We start from the raw sequence: 16,790 nt of genomic DNA, 5'->3' as shown, positions 1-16,790 counted from the left end.
CTCCTAAGCCAAGTTTATTCAGGATCCAGTGGAGACACAGACCCTCCCCTCTCCATAGCACCACCACTGAGATTGAACAACACTTGCACTGATCACATAACGGGAGCTGGTTTTGTTTCTACTTGCAAGCTATTTCATGCCCCCTCTGAAATAACAGCAGCGTGCAGTTACACACCAGAGCTGAAGGAAGAGCATCTCATTGCCATGTCCTATCAATTCCTGTCCTTTCAACACACAAGGTTAAATGACTCCAGAAGCCTCCCCACAGGGCTGCCATTGTCCTCAGGCAGGGCTGGGACACAAAGTGCTCATTCATGTGCACGGCAAACAAGCAGCCAAGGGCCAGTGATCAGCATCCAGGCTCATTTTGGGTCTTCTGCAAACAGTTTGTAGAAAGATGGCATTTCAATAAACTGCATCAATTTTCCAGAGCTTCAATGCTTTCCTAGCACAAACTACTTAGTGGGGAGTCCAGACAAAAATTAAGACAATGTGAAGAATCACCCAAAAAAACCCATCAGGACCACTTCGTAAAAAGATCTGCTTGCTACAACCACATGCAAAAAGATTAAGTTTTAATAGTTAGAGAAATACACATTCAGAAAAGTTCAAAACAGCTGACTCTTTCAAAAGACAGTCATACCATGCTTTTGTTTTAGAGTTCCACTTAGTGTTCAGCCTCAGAGCTTGTATTACTTAAAGGGTACAGACACCAAGGTCCCAAAGTGCACTTAAGGCTGTTTACTTCATATCTTCTGGTTAAGGACCCAAGAGATTTAGGGCTTGGGTTTTTTGTTTTGCTTTGCTTTTTTTTCAACATGTAAGAAATAGAAAAACCAAACGCAGAATGACCAAAATCCAATGCTGCTGATCACTGGAGACACAAGCCTCACGAACCTCTTCATTGTTTTGCCTTTTCTACTTCAACACTTGCAAGAGCAAAGACTTTGTCTCCTGATCCTGAGGGGGAAAAAGCATTTTCAGTAAGTATTAGTGGAAATTGTGAATTACCTTATATACAATTTAAATCAAGCAAAACATTTGAGATCCAAAGAAACCAAACCTACATTGTGGAAACTTGAACACTTGAGCTAATTAAAAAAAAAACCCACACAGGCTTGCCAGGTCTAGAGCAGCCATGTCCTCCTGTGCCTGCCTGGGATGGAGCTCCCTTTCCCCAGCTTCTCCTGTAGAGCTGTGCTTTGTGTCTGTAGCTGGAATGGTGCTGGAAATGCCCCCACACACAGAGCCCAAGTCCCCTTGGGAAGAGAGGGTTCTCACCTTGCTTACACTTCCAGGGAGGGCACCCAGACACTTTATTTGTACCTAGTCTGGCACGTTCCTGCCAGTCACAGCTCTTTCATCCCAGTTTTTACTACTACTACAATGAACTGTGTGCTTATTTAATGCCTTTTGTAACTCAACTCTTGATCCTGTCAACACAATCAGAGGTATGACAATCATAGCAGGAAGAGTGCTTTAAAGCTGTATTTTGACAATGTGGCAGTAACTGCCAAATTCTCTGCATCAAGCAGAGGCCACAGCTCTCCTGAAGAGAGTCTTTAGTGCAAAAAAGATCTGTGTTTAATTCTAAAAGCAGCATCTCTGCCTGAGACAGATTACTCAAGCCTTCAGCATGATGGGCACCCTTGGCATTTCATGGATGTTTGGCATTGGATTTATTTGTTGTGTTACTTTTTCCTCATAATAGTGTATCAGAATTTCATTGTTAATAAAACATATATTAACATTTAATGGCATGAATCTCTCATTCATATATTCTCTTTCATAGGGGAACCAGACATACTTCTATTAATCAGTGTTCAATGAGGCAAAGGAATCAGAAGTTATGAGAATGAAGACTTACCAAGGTCAGTGGAGACTCTCTCAAATTGGCTCAGAGCTGTACCAGCATTTGTTGACAAGAACATCTCATCATCACCAGTGAGCTAAATCAAAAAAAGCCACAACTGTGAAGCTGATACCTTACCTGTGCATGTCCCACCATCTACTTGTGCATCTACACGAGCTAGGACAGGTTACAGCAGTTGTCCTTTTGCAGTTTTTGAGTGGCAGTGTTGTCTGCCACACTGAAACCTAAAACAAAACCAGGAGCTACTTCCCCTAGCACTGAATCTTCCCTCGCTGGCTCCTTTAGCCCAGGAAGGACAGCATGTGCAGTGTCAGACATGCCTGCACATGCAAGTTTCAAGTTGATTTGTGGTGATCATTTTTTATTAAAAGGTCACACTGTACCTGTGTATCTGAACTATGCCAAGGTGTCAATAACTTTTTTGTCACAAGGTCAGTATGGTAATGAACTAAGATCTAAGCTTACTTCCTATCATCTACTGAGGAAAGCAAAAAAAAAGCAGTCACTGCCAGCTTTGACCATGTTAAGAGCCAATGACCTAGAAATGGTTCTCTTCCTTTAAAGTGACATTTCCCCATGTATATTTTACTTTTATGTACGTGCTCTGATGCCTTGTGACAGATGCCCATAAAATATTTACAATAATGAAGCAGTAACCTACATTTGGAAGGTTCAGATATGCTAAGTTAAAAGTCATTTAATTAGCCTCAGATACACATCTTTATTACAGCAAAGCATGTGTGTCAAACTCTTCACAGTGTTTGCGTCAGTTTATTTATTAGAAATATAAAAATCAGGTAGAGATATTCAGGATGATGTTGGAATGAAGGAAAACATCTGGAGGAGCCATACCTGCCTTTGCTGGCTTTGTTTGCAAGCATGCAGCTACTAACACTTTGCAATGTTGTGCAGACAAACGTGCAGCATTTGCTGTCATTGTTCACATCATTGTTCACATCCAGAACAATGTGAGACTGCAGCCCTAGCAAGCCCTCAGTGCAGCAGGCACTGATCATTCAAAGGATGAAGAGGATAGGTCAGTGTGGTGAAGTGCCTTGATGTTGTGGTCCAAGGAACTCATCCCGAGAGGATTAGATAGCTTCATGCATTCAGCTCACAACCTTAACTAGCTTTTACATATTTGCAAAACTTTTTTTTTCCTCTGACACTCAAGCAATAAAATATTGGGAAAGCCTTTGCTTTGGAAACTACTTGGATTGCAGCTCCTTTAAGTACTGCACTTGATCTTTTCCATGACTTCCTTCATTTCCTAAAAAAGCTGAAGTACAGAGATACACAGCAACCCATTTTCTTCATATACCATCCACAAAGTAACTTCTCTTCCTCCCTCTGGTGGCAAACCCAGGGCTTTTTCTGTCACTGGGGCAACAACGAATTTATCACTCATCTCTCCAATTTCCTTTTCTCATACCCAGGGGGAGGCACAATCAACACTATAACAGTGAAGCTGGATACATGTCAGAGGTCTTGGATAGTTTCTGATGAATTGGTGGTAGATGGCCAGTAAAAGATTTGTTCTGTAGCTTTTATAAATACCATCACCTTGTACCAGCTGGTGTGTGATTCATGCATACAGCCCACCAGAGGAAGTATTTAAAAGTAGAAACCGCCATAGAGAAAGGTACCAAACTATTTCATACATGTTCAGCTTCAGAAAGTTTGGCATTAAAATGGAAGGACATTTATGTAATGTCACAGCAAGTTGCATTTTATCATTTGTTTATAAAATAGTAATTTCTTATTTTAATTATTTCTAATTCCTCCTAAATAGGCAGAAAACTCTACTCACCTGACTATCATACCAACCCCTTACCTTCTCACCAAGCTTTCTGAGGGCAGTCAGGATTTCCAGTTTCTGTTGGGTGTACAGATCTCGTGGCAACTTCCCAACCATTAAGTCTCTGTCCATCTGCATACCAGGGGAGAAAAAGTCAAAATATATAAGCTTCCATTATTATATACCCAACACAACAGCCTGTGAAATGCAACAGCCTAAAAATATCATCAGTAGTAATGGACCCACATCATCTGGATCTTCAGTTTAGATCTCTGAAACATCGAGTGCACTCTCCAGCCCTCAGTACAATCACAGACTTTCTATTGCAGCTTCCTCAGTTCACTCTGTTGATCCCATTTTTGCTTTGAAGCAGGAAGATAGAAGATAACTCAGGAAATACACATGGTTGCCCCCACTACCTCAATAAACATTTAAGACTGAACAAATACTGAAAGAGAACTTCTCCATCTCTTTTGGACTTTATGACCAAGTTTTCCAGCACTCAGTGCTTTCCTTGCAATCCTGACACACTTGAATCAGTCTGCCTCAAATAAACAGCTTTTGCAGTAGAACTGAAGCCTTCACCTCTGCCAGCCTTGTCCTCAATTGCCTCGGCTGCTTCTTTGCAAACATTCTAATCACTTCTGGAGTTTTAAATGCTTGGCTGATGGCTGCTTGTATTGCCTGCAAGGAGAAGAGCAAGATATGTGATTCCTGTTAGTCCTGGTCAAACTACAGCAGCAGGACAAAATTAATGAGGGCTGGAAAGCATCATTAGTATCCTCTGCATCATATGATATACAGAACTCATCTTTTTTTCCATAGCCATGGAAGCGAAATTTTTAAGAAAATTACCTTTATGGAGGGCTTAAAGAATCCTCTAATTAATGTAACTACATTGAGAAAGAGCTGTGAAACTTTTCATTACTGTCCAGGTCTTAATCTCCTACAATGTTAAGGTTGTACTTCATCAATGGGTTTTTTCCCTTTTTCAAATTAAGACACCTATCCAAGTTTTTTACATATACAAGTGTATTAAATTAGGAAATACATTAGTTACATAGATCTATATTTCACATAAAAATTCTAGTGAATCACTTGTATCTATTTGCTATTTCATCAACTCCAAGCAGAACATGAAGTTTTTTAGCAACACATCATCCTTACCAGTTGCATGCCACTGAGCTCATCCACCAAAGTCATATCTCCAGACATAATCTTCTTCAGGGAGTCATTGAATTCACTCAGCTGCTCAAGAGTTTCTTTTTTGGTCTCTTCGTACTCATCTGCATCCAGCTCCTCTCTAGGGAGGACCCAAGAAGGCACAGGTGAATCACAGGATGCAGCCTGAGACACCCATGGGGCACTGGGCCATGGCACAGAGCTTGGTTCCCCAGGCTGCACTGAGGGGTTCCCATCCCTGCAGCCTGAATTGATCTGCTCTGCTCTGCTCCCATCCCTGCAGCCTGCTCTGCTCTGCTCTGTTCCCATCCCTGCAGCATGAACTGCTCTGCTCCCATCCCTGCAGCATGAACTGCTCTGCTCTGATCCCATCCCTGCAGCCTGCTCTGCTCTGCTCTGTTCCCATCCCTGCAGCATGAACTGCTCTGCTCTGTTCCCATCCCTGCAGCATGAACTGCTCTGTTCCCATCCCTGCAGCCTGAACTGCTCTGCTCTGCTCCCATCCCTGCAGCCTGAACTGCTCTGCTCTGTTCCCATCCCTGCAGCCTGAACTGCTCTGCTCTGCTCCCATCCCTGCAGCCTGAACTGCTCTGCTCCCATCCCTGCAGCCTGAACTGCTCTGCTCCTATCCCTGCAGCCTGAACTGCTCTGCTCTGTTCCCATCCCTGCAGCCTGAACTGCTCTGCTCCTATCCCTGCAGCCTGAACTGCTCTGCTCTGTTCCCATCCCTGCAGCCTGCTCTGCTCTGCTCTGTTCCCATCCCTGCAGCCTGAACTGCTCTGCTCTGCTCTGTTCCCATCCCTGCAGCCTGAACTGCTCTGCTCCTATCCCTGCAGCCTGATCTGCTATGCTCTGTTCCCATCCCTGCAGCCTGCTCTGCTCTGCTCTGTTCCCATCCCTGCACCCTGATCTGCTCTGCTCTGCTCCCATCCCTGCAGCCTGAACTGCTCTGCTCTGCTCCCATCCCTGCAGCCTGATCTGCTCTGCTCTGTTCCCATCCCTGCAGCATGAACTGCTCTGCTCCCATCCCTGCAGCCTGCTCTGCTCTGCTCTGCTCCCATCCCTGCAGCCTGAACTGCTCTGCTCTGTTCCCATCCCTGCAGCCTGCTCTGCTCTGCTCCCATCCCTGCAGCCTGAACTGCTCTGCTCCCATCCCTGCAGCCTGAACTGCTCTGTTCCCATCCCTGCACCCTGCTCTGCTCCCATCCCTGCAGCCTGAACTGCTCTGTTCCCATCCCTGCACCCTGCTCTGCTCCCATCCCTGCAGCCTGCTCTGCTCTGCTCTGTTCCCATCCCTGCAGCCTGCTCTGCTCTGGCCCTCTCAGCTCCCATCCAGCTCATGCCCTGCTTGGGTTTGCACCCCTCCCAGCCACCTGCATGGTTCTACCCTTACTGATGTTTAAAAAATCCTAGTAATAAACAAGATACCCCACACCTGAAGCAGTATTTAGAAGTATTTTTGGATCTCAACAAAATTTTGTGGTGAGATTGTCTTGCCCAAAGCTGCAGTGAATGGGATTATCTGAGAAGCCGATCTCCTCACCCAAAGCCATCCCCTTAGGAATAACTGATCCTGCTGTCTAAACCTTGCCCAGCTCCCAGAACAGCACCACCACCCCTCGGCAGTTCTAATTGTTCCTGGAAAAGATACGTACTGCTAGGACAAGTTAGAACTAGAGTCAGAAACCAGCTAAACACAGGGGGCTTAAATGCAACTGTTAAACAGATAAAAGCCCGACCTTCCTGATAATTCACTGTCTCAAATTGTATCAACACACAGAAGATTATTACAAAATCACATGAAGAGTTAGACAAACAAAAAAGTAAACAATGCAACCCCCCCCAGGGATCTATAATTATAAGAAAAACCAAAAGAGCCCCAAAAGCTATTTGTTCACTCCTATTAAAAATCCCATAGAAAAATTGTGATTTTTGTGAACAGCTGTTTAAAGTTTAAAAGTCACACTGAAATATAACATTTCAAAGAAAATACATAGTATTTCTGCTAGCATTTTTCCTAGATATATAAAACAATCTTAATAAAGGTTTTTAAAAAGACTTTTTACTGACACCAATATCCTACCTAATTTAAAAACAGAAAGCCACAGCAAAACACAAAAATAAATAAGCCCCCTCCTAAGATTTTTGAAAGGTACCACTTTCTTCTGCCAACCACTTTAGAAAAATACTATCATATAAGAGGAAAGCAACTATTTATATTACCTGCACTCTTCCAGATCTTGAAGTTGTTGCATTAATCTGTCCAACTGCTCCTCCAAGTTTTGTTTTAGTTTACTGGTCTCTGTTGTTCCTCTTGAAGCCATTTTCTGTTTTCACATGAAAATGTTTTTACATGACACTCCTAAGAGAAAGTACATTTTATTGTTTGTATCAACAATTTAAAACGTATTTCAAACACTCCAAATATTAAAATTATGCAATATCTTTCTGACGGAATGTTTAATCACAACACCCGGAGATCCTTGCAGTGGAAATACAGAAATGCCAGGCTGCGTGCACAGCATTATCTTCAGAGCAAGAGGCGGTTCAGCAGGGCACTCCAACAGCCGCAGCACATACAATCAAGCAGCAATTACTGAAATACAGAGGCCTCGCTATATGACTCAGTAGGTTCGACTCTTCAGCGGCCCCTTGGACCGCTGTTCAGGAGACAGCCCCGGTGCAGGTGTGCGAGGCGAGGCAGCCGGAGAACCGGCGCTCCCCGGGGATGGTGCCGGGGCGGACACGGCGGCCAGCGGCCATCCCGGCCCCACAGCCGCCCTGAGGGAGCGCGGCCCTCGCTCCGGGCCGAGCGCGGCCTGCGGGAGGAGCGGGCGGAACTCGGGCGCTGCCCGGGGCCCGCTGCCCGTTCCCCGGCCAGGCTCCGGCCCCGCTCTTCCCCCTCCGCCCGCCTGGCCCCGGGCCCCCTCACCCCTCAGCCGGGCAGGCCGCGTCAGGGCGGGCTCATCCCGCTCCTGCGGCGCCGCTTCCGCCGCGCCCGGGCCAATGAGCGCGAGCGGCCCCGCGGGCCCGGCCGAGGGCGCAGCGCGGGGTGAGCGGGCACGGGGAACGGGGCCAGCGGGGACAGGGAACGGGGACAGCGGGAACAGGGAACGGGGATAGCGGGGACAGGGAACGGGGACTGCGGGACAGCGGGGACGGGCAGAGGGGGCGAGCGGGCACAGCGCGGGGCTGAGCGGGGCTCACCGGGGATGGGCAGCGGCGGCGGGGGTTGCTCGCTGGGCGAGGACCGGACCCCCGTGCAGGCCCGCGGGGGCGGAGAGCTGCGGAGGGCGTTCGTGAAGCGCCCAGCGACGCCCACATCACGCTTATATTCTATGTATATACCCATATATAAACATATCTGCCTCTGGAACATAAATGAGATTGAGCAAAGCATCCTTGCCTGCTTATCCCCTGAAGGTGACTGGCAGGGTGGGCTCCAGAGCCATCCCAAGACCTGCTGTAGGCATATTTTGGTATCTGTTAGTGCAAGGTGAGTTTATGAGGCAATGATTGCCTGTTTCTGTAAACTGTAAAATTAGGAGCATGAAAAGGGACATTTGACTAACTCCCGAAAAAGGCACTCTATATTTCCATCTTAAAATTTTCTACTTTTTTGGCACTTTTTTTTTTTAAGGAAAAAAATCAATCTTTTCCAGTTTTGCAGCAGGTGTCACTCTGTTGAAAGTAGGATTTGTGCATTACAAAGGCAGTCTAATTCCTCTCCTCCCTGTTCCCATAGTAACTCTCCTAGACGTGCCCCTGTGAAGGCTGCATTTCAAGTACCACCAGCCGTTTCACTGCTGAGCTACTCTGCAGTAATGAAGAATATTTTAAAAGTTTGTGAAACTATTGAAAGCACAGAAAAGTACTAGCACTTACAAAATATGAAGCCTTGCAAGTGTTCCTTTCATCCACAGGCTGTTTGATGTTGGGACACAGTCGCTGTTTCAAGGTTTGGCTGTGATGGTGTCTCGGCGCTGTGGCTGCTGTGAACATCACTCAGCCTCTCTGTCAGGGACACACAATGTGAGGATGACCTCGTGGGATTTTTCCCGGTGGTGATGTTGCTGTAGAAACAATGGCAGACAATTCTGTGCTCCTCAGGATGTCTCAGACATCTCGCAAACAGCAGCAGCCCATTGCAGTTCTCCTTCGTTAGGCCAGATGTGGGAAAACATCTTGGCAGAATATTCTCAGGAAAGAATACAGAAGCAAAAATGTGTGTGAGGTGTGAGGAGAAATTGAATGATAAATAGTGAAATTTCCTTATTTTCAGCAATTCTTAAGCAGCTTTCTGAAACTGAAGCTCAGAAGCGGAACAGAACTGTGGTATTTTAGAAAAGTGGAAAACCCCCAGTGTTGAACAAAGAAATGTTGATGCTGTTCTCCTCTAGAATTTAATACAATATAATATGTGACACAGTCTTGGTTTTATAGATCTTGCTGGAAAGGGTCACTGCAGTTGAGTAGCAAGACTAGGAATGATCACAGGATGCTCTATTTCTCCCTGTAAGCACTAGAAGGAAGTTACTTAACAAGGAAGTTCCCTGCCCACATGTCCCTTGGCAGTTGATTGGCACTGGCATCTTAAAATGGTGCAAAGTTCTAATAAAGTTTGTCCTGCAATCAGGACAGAAAATCTCTCTGCATGAAGTTTAAAGCATGAGCTGCTTTTCCTCAGAGTGGGCAGTACACCATCCTCTCTGGGCAGGCAGCCTCTTTGCAGTGATTTCATATTTTAATCACTTAGAAATTGGACAAAGAAGTGTCACATGAACAGTCACAGGCCAGCATGATGGAAGAAAAATACAATTTGATCTTAAAATTTTATCTTCTGCTTATTGGGAGCACAATTAAGTAACAATAACTCTTTCTTATCCCATTTCTTGTAGTGGCTGGCACCAACATTGTCCACTTGGCTCCGTGGCTGTGAGCAAAGGCCATGGAAGATCCTGACACGAAGACTGAAGTGGTGCTGCTGGCCTGTGGGTCCTTCAATCCCATCACCAACATGCACCTGAGGCTGTTTGAGCTGGCTAAAGACTACTTCCATGAAACAGGTAGGATGGTTATTTCTATCATTCAGAATAGCTTTGATAACCAGACACTTCAGTGTTAAGGTGAATATTTTGTGTCTATGAATGCTTGACAGTGACAGATATTTAGCAAATGCTAATTAGATATTGAGGCTGATTTATGTTTATGTCTTATACAAAACCACGTAGGCCATTATGAGAGAACTCATATATGTGTTGCTTATTACTGATTTCAATGAGCTAAAGAACAGGGTTTATAGTTTGTAGAAATATATATCTTTCTAATACATCTTACTGACTCCTTCATTCATAACCCCTGACTGTGCAGGAGTATCCTGTATTTTTCCACAGGGCTGGCTATCAGCTGCCATTGCACTGCATAATGGTTATGTCACAGGTTAAATACAATGCAGGGGAAGTAACATCTGCTCAAGCACTTCTCATGTTCTTGTGTTATGTGGTTTTTTTCCACAGGAAAATACAAAGTAATCAAAGGCATCATTTCACCAGTGGGTGATGCATATAAGAAGAAAGGTCTGATCAGTGCGAATCACCGAGTGACTATGGCAAAACTGGCTACAAAAAACTCAGATTGGGTGGAAGTTGATGATTGGGAAAGCTGCCAGAGCGAGTGGTTGGAAACACTCAAGGTTTTAAGGTATTCTTCAGCCAGCCTCTAAAAAGTCTCACGAACCTATAGAAGGATTAAGAATGGTGTTGACTAACAAAAGTTGGTAGGCCATACTATCCCAATTTTTTCCTACATCTTTAAAATACCTAAAATACATTTGTTTTGCAGGTATCATCATCAAAAGCTTCTCTCTGCTGATGTCACTAATAGTCTGCAGGATGATGTACCCATAACAAAGCTGGGACGGAAGAGAAAACAGGAGCCAAACAGGCATGAGCCCATTAAAAAGAAAAATCAGAGTCCAGCTGTAAAAAGTTAAGTCTGTTTGCAAATTAGATGGTTAATGATCCTTGTTATTTCAAGAGAATTGCACCAATGAGTAACTTTTATGGTGGCTCCTGGTTCTGATGCACTCAGTAACTCTATTCCCTTAGATTCCACAGCATAAGGCATTAGATCCCTTTAATGAAGGGACTCCCATGATCTTTATTCAGAAAAATCCTGTGTTATGGCTACTAATTATAAATTATATGCTCTGAATCTTTTTTTTAAATTTCATTCCATTGTCTCATCTTAACCAAAGATACAGAGAGAGAGGGAGCCGAGAAATTAAACATCCCTGTCAAATTTGCTAAAATCTGCCAAGCCCCAAACCAAGCCCTATTTCTCATTGAATTTTCTCTTTCAGGTGTCCCACAGGTTAAACTGCTTTGTGGAAGTGACATGCTGGAATCTTTTGGAGTCCCCAATCTGTGGAAGCTGGAGGACATCACTGAAATTGTGGAAAAACACGGCCTTGTGTGTATCAGTAGGGCCGGAAACAATGTTCAGAAATTCATCTACGAGTCGGATATTTTGTGGAGACATAAGAATAACATTCACCTCGTGGAAGAATGGATCACAAATGATATTTCCTCCACCAAGATCCGCAGAGCCCTGCGGAGGGGCCAGAGCATCCGTTACCTGGTGCCCGAGGTGGTGCGGGCGTACATCGAGAGGAACGGGCTGTACAGCGCCGAGAGCGAGGCCCGCAACGCGGGGCTGCTCCTGGCCCCCTTGCAGAAACACGCCAGCGACCCCAGGAGCTCACAGCACTGAGCAGCTGACCCACTGCTGCTCTGAGAGAACTACATTGCATACAGGAAAGTGTGTTTTCTAGGGGCTGGCTGGGGCCTTTCCTTAGGGAAAGAGTGGGCTAATTCCGTACATCTGTAGTTAGCAATGGGGCTTGGTGCACTCAGTGATTGGACGTACACAACTTTTTTCAAGTCCAGTAATAAGATTTTCACATTTTAATGTTTTGTCCCAGTGCACTGAAGGGAGTATAAGAATTCACATCGGTACATGAAAATTGCAAATTATAACAAATGAAAATGTTCTGATTGGTTTTAACTCAAACTGCTCTGCTGTTTATAAAATGATAACACAAATATTTTTAATAACTTACAGTGTCTTAACAAAGTTATCTGGTTTCAAGATGTACCATTTACTTACAGTAAATCTATGTCATTTTTTTTTTAATTGTCAACATGTGTCACCTCAAAAAAATTATTTGGCTCTATCCTGGAAAGGTAGAATTTCCTCCTGGCTGAAGTGGTGCTAGGTATAGCATGCTTTGAGCTGCTTGCCTTTGAGATATGCAGCTGCTTGTTTGTTGTCATGCAATTTGCTTCCAGAAATGTCTTGTACTTTACTTTTCTATTCATGTTTCCAGGGCTGTAATGTTAAGCTCAGAATCGTTTCTGATGGAAGGACAAACCTACCTCAGGAACTGGTTTAAAGCCATTGATTTAATAGATAGAAATTAATAATAGTGTCACTGCACAGATTCTGAGACACTTGTCCCTTTATTACAAATAACGCATTGATTTCAAATAATAAAGTTTCTTTTACTTTTGAGCCATAAGTAGAATATAATTATATTTAGCCAGAATTGTTTTCTGTTACTAGAGAGAAAATTGTAGTATATCAATACTGCTCCTAAGTGAAATACTTTTCTTTTCTGGAAATCTGGTTTTGAATCTAACAGGGTATTGTCTATATTATGTGAACATAAGCTAGAGAGGCACTGTGACTGTTGTGGTGATAGAATTCTAACTCCTTTTATTTTATTTGCTGCTATCTCATTTTTGTTTGGATTATGTGCCTTATTAAGAATGCCAAGGTTTGCAAGCCACTTCTCATGAATCAACAACTCTCTAGAGGTCTTTGTGTGAGGTTTAAGTACTGATTTACAGAAAGAAGGACCACACCCCAGCCTATCTGCATAATTTAAATTAAAATGTTATATCTGGACTTTGGCACAGGATTTACCAAGTCCTGACTTCTCTTTGCTCGCAAGAGGCAATAGTATTGCAACAGTGCTTTACTACCATAACCTCAGAACACCAAATTGTGGGTGAAATGTTACTATTTGAGTCAAGAGGAAACAGTAATTTTCATTTCTCAGTGCCATTCCTGTTTTAGTGTAGGTTAGAGAACAATATCCAGCTGCTAACAGGAAAGAAGCTTTGACGTCCTGAGTTCCTACTCGCATGATTCTGTGAGTCATAGCAATCAAACTGCCAGCTCCAAAAATGGAGCTAAACTTTGGGGAAACTTCTCTGCAAAATACTGTCCTTCTTATTCAGCCTAACACAAGTCAGTAAATAAATAAATGTAGTAGGTATAGGTGTGTTTCCTCACCTCGAAATCCCTTATTTCCTCACTTCAAATTCTCTAAGTCCTTTCTCTTCAAAGTCAAGCATTTTTTAGTCACTTTTCAAAACACATTGCTGGGTCATCAGGGATTTCTGTCACTTCTTTGCTGAAGGTGAAGTCCAGCACTGAAGCTTATCTGCTGCATCATGCACTCTGCTGCCTGTGTTCTGCCACAACATGTAGCATCTAATAAAGCATCAGTGGGAACAGCTCCTGTATCAGCTCTCCTTTATGTGTCAAGAACAGAAAGCAAAAGCAGGAGCTACATCTCCTATATACACAAGATTACTTTTTGAATTCTGTTTACTACTCACTCCAGACATAAACCAACATGATGTAGTTCTTATCTCTGTGCCATAGGTATCACTTTAAAATTTGTTGGTATAATACAATCCACAGTTTACCAGTCAGTCTGTGTCTGTTAAGTACAGCCTGTCTTTACAGGGGTACATCACCTTTTCAACAGATATCTGGATTTCAGATCATAAAGCCCAGATTTAATAAACTTACAGGAAAACTTAGTAATGACAAAATCAGTCCCTTTAAAGTATACAAGATGGACAAAATGGTTTAAACCAGTTTTTGGCTTGCATTGTGGCTCTTGGGCTATTAACATTTGCTAACACAAAGATTTCAGACACGTTGAACTTTTCCCTCCAGCACAGCTGAAGCCATTCTACAAATACCCTCTCACCCACTGGCTCAGCACCCTTCCCCTCCAGCAGAAAGGTCCTGGGATGTAATCCCACCCACAGGCTGCCCTATAAAAGGTCTAGCTAGAAAACGACATTTGCATTTTTGACTGGATCTTCCTCCTTCTGTGTGGCAATGCCTGTGGATTTCAGTGGAACCTGGAACCTTGTCAGCAATGACAACTTCGAAGGTTACATGGTGGCCTTAGGTAGGTGAAAATACCTGCTTCTGTCCTTTCTCCCTTCTCCCTTAAGGGGCTTCTTGAATTTTAAGGCCTGTCCTTTATTTCACCCTGTTTAAGGTATATAATGCCTTAAAGAGAGTCTTGTTAATTCTTTCATTGCCTTTCCTCCGACAAAGGATGAGAATGGGCATTCACCTCGTATGGGTAAGGGGGAGTAAAGTCTGAAACCAAGTTTGGGTGTCTCTGTGGGGGAAGCCAACTGTCTCCAGGAGTCTTCTGTCTGAAAGTCCTGGAAATGCTGCTGCATAGGAATTGTACAACATCTGAATAAACTGGTTTTCAAAGAGTAAAAAGTACAAGAGGACGACTTAGTTCGTGTAACATGCAGCTTTAAACAAAACAAAAGGTTCCAGTAAAACAACAAAATGCTGCATAGCAGTGAGGTCAAACCACTGTAAGAAATGCTTCTGGTAGTAATAAAGGTTAATTCCTGGCTGCCAGAATGACTGGTGATAAATACAACTCTGATGTTTTTGTCTTCTGTCCAAGGTATTGACTTTGCAACACGCAAAATAGCAAAAATGCTGAAGCCTCAGAAAGTGATCAAACAGGACGGCGATTCATTCTATATCCATACCACTAGCTCGTTCAGAGATTATTTGCTTGAATTCAAAGTTGGAGAAGAGTTTGAGGAAGATAATAAAGGCTTGGATAACAGAAAATGCAAGGTAAGAGGGAATATATGAGGCTGTGGCAAAATTAAGATGCCACGATCAGTCCAGATATTTGAGCTGAAATTGTTTCAAGAATAAGATTTGTAGTGCAAGACAGCAGCAGGAGCCTGAGTTACAGACAAGGAGTGGCACTTTCAGTCAGGGGTGATATCTAGGTCCTCTTTTATCCAGGAAAATTTTCTGTGAGTATCTTGCAGAACTGAGACAGACATGCAGAAACAACAGAAACACCTTTTTGTTCCCTGTTCTATAGAGCCTCGTTACCTGGGAAAATGACAAACTCGTCTGTGTCCAGACCGGTGAGAAGAAGAACAGGGGCTGGACTCACTGGCTCGAAGGGGATGACCTCCACCTGGTATTGACTTCAGATTTCTACTAATTATATCTCTGTATGGCGAAAATTAGATTTATAATGTGTTCATGGTGTGTCTTCTAGCTCTGTAGGCTGTGTAATGGATGGTAGATTGTGAGCACATTCTGCTTTGAAACAGCTTCATTGTTTCACTGTCACGTGTAGTTAAATTCAAAAGTGAAGTGTAAGCTATTAGTATGGCCAGGGTGGTGTTAAAGGATCTATGTTCAATTTTGGAAGCAGTTCCTTTGATTACTGTAGAAATCTAAACTCTTGGGTTTTCTGTTTGTTTGTTTTTGGTTTTTTTGGTAGGAGCTTCGTTGTGAGAATCAGGTCTGCAGACAGGTCTTCAAGAGAGCCTGAGTCTGTGTGGTGTGCTGGGTCCTGCCTGCAGGGACAGCTCTGCTCAGGAGCCGTGTCCAGGGAGGGCTCTACCAACAAGAACTGGCTCCTGTACCTGTTAACCTGAATGGTCTGAAGTTTCTGGCTCAGGAAATAAGTCTGCTGTTGCCAGTGTTAAAGGTCTGATTTTTGCTAATAAATGCCTCAAACGAACCTTAAGTATCTTGGTTTTGAATATGTTTTTGGAGGAAAAAAAAACCAACCCAAAACATGAGTGATGAGGCCTGGGTCTCTAGGTTATCAAAAGTCAATTAAAAGGAGAAAACCTGCCAATTCTAAGAGGAATTCAAAGAGGCAAATAAAACGGGGGTAATGGGATGCTGATAGAGAAGGGAAGATAAATAATGAAGCCAACAACAAAAGGTATGGATTTATTTTTCAAAATGCTTCTCTTTAAGGTGTAGACTACTACTTTACCTGCTTGTGTCTTTCATGCTGTAGTGTGAGGCACCATATTGTGCCAGAGCTGCTTTGTTCTCAAAAATAATTAAGTTGAGCTTACCAGAGGAAACAAAGCTGTGGTCAAATCCCAGAACCATGCAGATGGGTCTGAGTGATCCATGAAGATTCCAGTCTGCAAAATAATTGAATTCTGTAAGCACTTATACAGAGGGAAAACAATGCTGCTTTAGTTCAGCTTTGTTTGCATACAACTGTTAATTAGAATAAATATTTTTCTTTATCACCGTGTGCAGTATTGCATAGAAAAGTTTTTCTTGCGTGAACATGTAAGTTGTCAGATAATCTAGGTAGTTACAAATTAAATTAGTTGCTGCACATTCTTCATTGCATATTCTTGAAGAACTGTAGCTTAAGTTTAGTAACTTAATTACTTTATATGAAATAAATTGTCCCTGACATTCTGAAACAAGTAGCACCACCTTTCTGATACTTCTTATCCATTCAAAACGCTTACAGACCCCATCAGAGTCAGACAAAAATCTGTTGAAGCATGGAGGGCTTTTGATTAGATTGAAGCTCTCCCCTAATTACCAGACTTACATAAATTTAAGCTGGTTTCCAAAATAAAAAGAACAGGACAAATAGCCTTTATACAGTTCGGGAAATGTGGGGCCCAGCAGTAAAATGCCTGGCGTTTAAGCTGTGGATTCTGACAGCGTCTTCCTTCTGGGACTGAGTGGTTTCATTTGCTTGAAAACAGAACTGCTGTTAGAGCGTTCTGTGAGTAGGAATCCCAA

The 16,790-nt window shown here is 43.3% G+C and overlaps 3 protein-coding genes across 6 annotated transcripts; 2 read left to right on the top strand and 1 right to left on the bottom strand.

The window, feature by feature from the left end:
* Positions 1–558: 558 nt before the first annotated feature.
* On the bottom strand, positions 559–7,215 carry LZIC (leucine zipper and CTNNBIP1 domain containing). The gene is made up of 6 exons (XM_054647934.2): positions 7,077–7,215; positions 4,839–4,974; positions 4,257–4,355; positions 3,708–3,803; positions 1,868–1,949; positions 559–960 (listed from the first exon to the last, which is right to left on the bottom strand). Exons 1-6 carry the CDS (start codon positions 7,175–7,177, stop codon positions 902–904), a joined length of 573 nt encoding a protein of 190 aa, XP_054503909.1. The 5' UTR covers positions 7,178–7,215; the 3' UTR covers positions 559–901.
* Positions 7,214–12,432, top strand: NMNAT1 (nicotinamide nucleotide adenylyltransferase 1). Of its 4 annotated transcripts, none has more exons than XM_077190374.1 (5): positions 7,214–7,480; positions 9,752–9,919; positions 10,370–10,553; positions 10,695–10,840; positions 11,215–12,432. In XM_077190374.1, the coding sequence occupies exons 2-5, from the start codon at positions 9,802–9,804 to the stop codon at positions 11,622–11,624; spliced, it is 858 nt and encodes a 285-aa protein (XP_077046489.1). In that variant the 5' UTR covers positions 7,214–7,480; positions 9,752–9,801; the 3' UTR covers positions 11,625–12,432. The 4 variants fall into 4 exon arrangements, with proteins under 4 accessions (XP_077046489.1, XP_077046488.1, XP_077046487.1 ...); XM_077190373.1 differs by having other exon boundaries at positions 7,214–7,539; XM_077190372.1 differs by lacking the exon at positions 7,214–7,480 and adding an exon at positions 7,779–7,905.
* Positions 12,433–13,577: 1,145 nt separating this feature from the next.
* Positions 13,578–15,744, top strand: RBP7 (retinol binding protein 7). The gene is made up of 4 exons (XM_054647971.2): positions 13,578–14,127; positions 14,653–14,831; positions 15,091–15,192; positions 15,502–15,744. The coding sequence occupies exons 1-4, from the start codon at positions 14,055–14,057 to the stop codon at positions 15,550–15,552; spliced, it is 405 nt and encodes a 134-aa protein (XP_054503946.1). The 5' UTR covers positions 13,578–14,054; the 3' UTR covers positions 15,553–15,744.
* Positions 15,745–16,790: the final 1,046 nt, after the last annotated feature.

This window comes from Agelaius phoeniceus, chromosome 24 (assembly GCF_051311805.1).
Source record: "Agelaius phoeniceus isolate bAgePho1 chromosome 24, bAgePho1.hap1, whole genome shotgun sequence".
NCBI lineage: Eukaryota > Metazoa > Chordata > Aves > Passeriformes > Icteridae > Agelaius > Agelaius phoeniceus.
The sequence above is the reverse complement of the archived record's forward strand: the minus strand, read 5'-3'. Positions and strand labels throughout refer to the sequence as shown.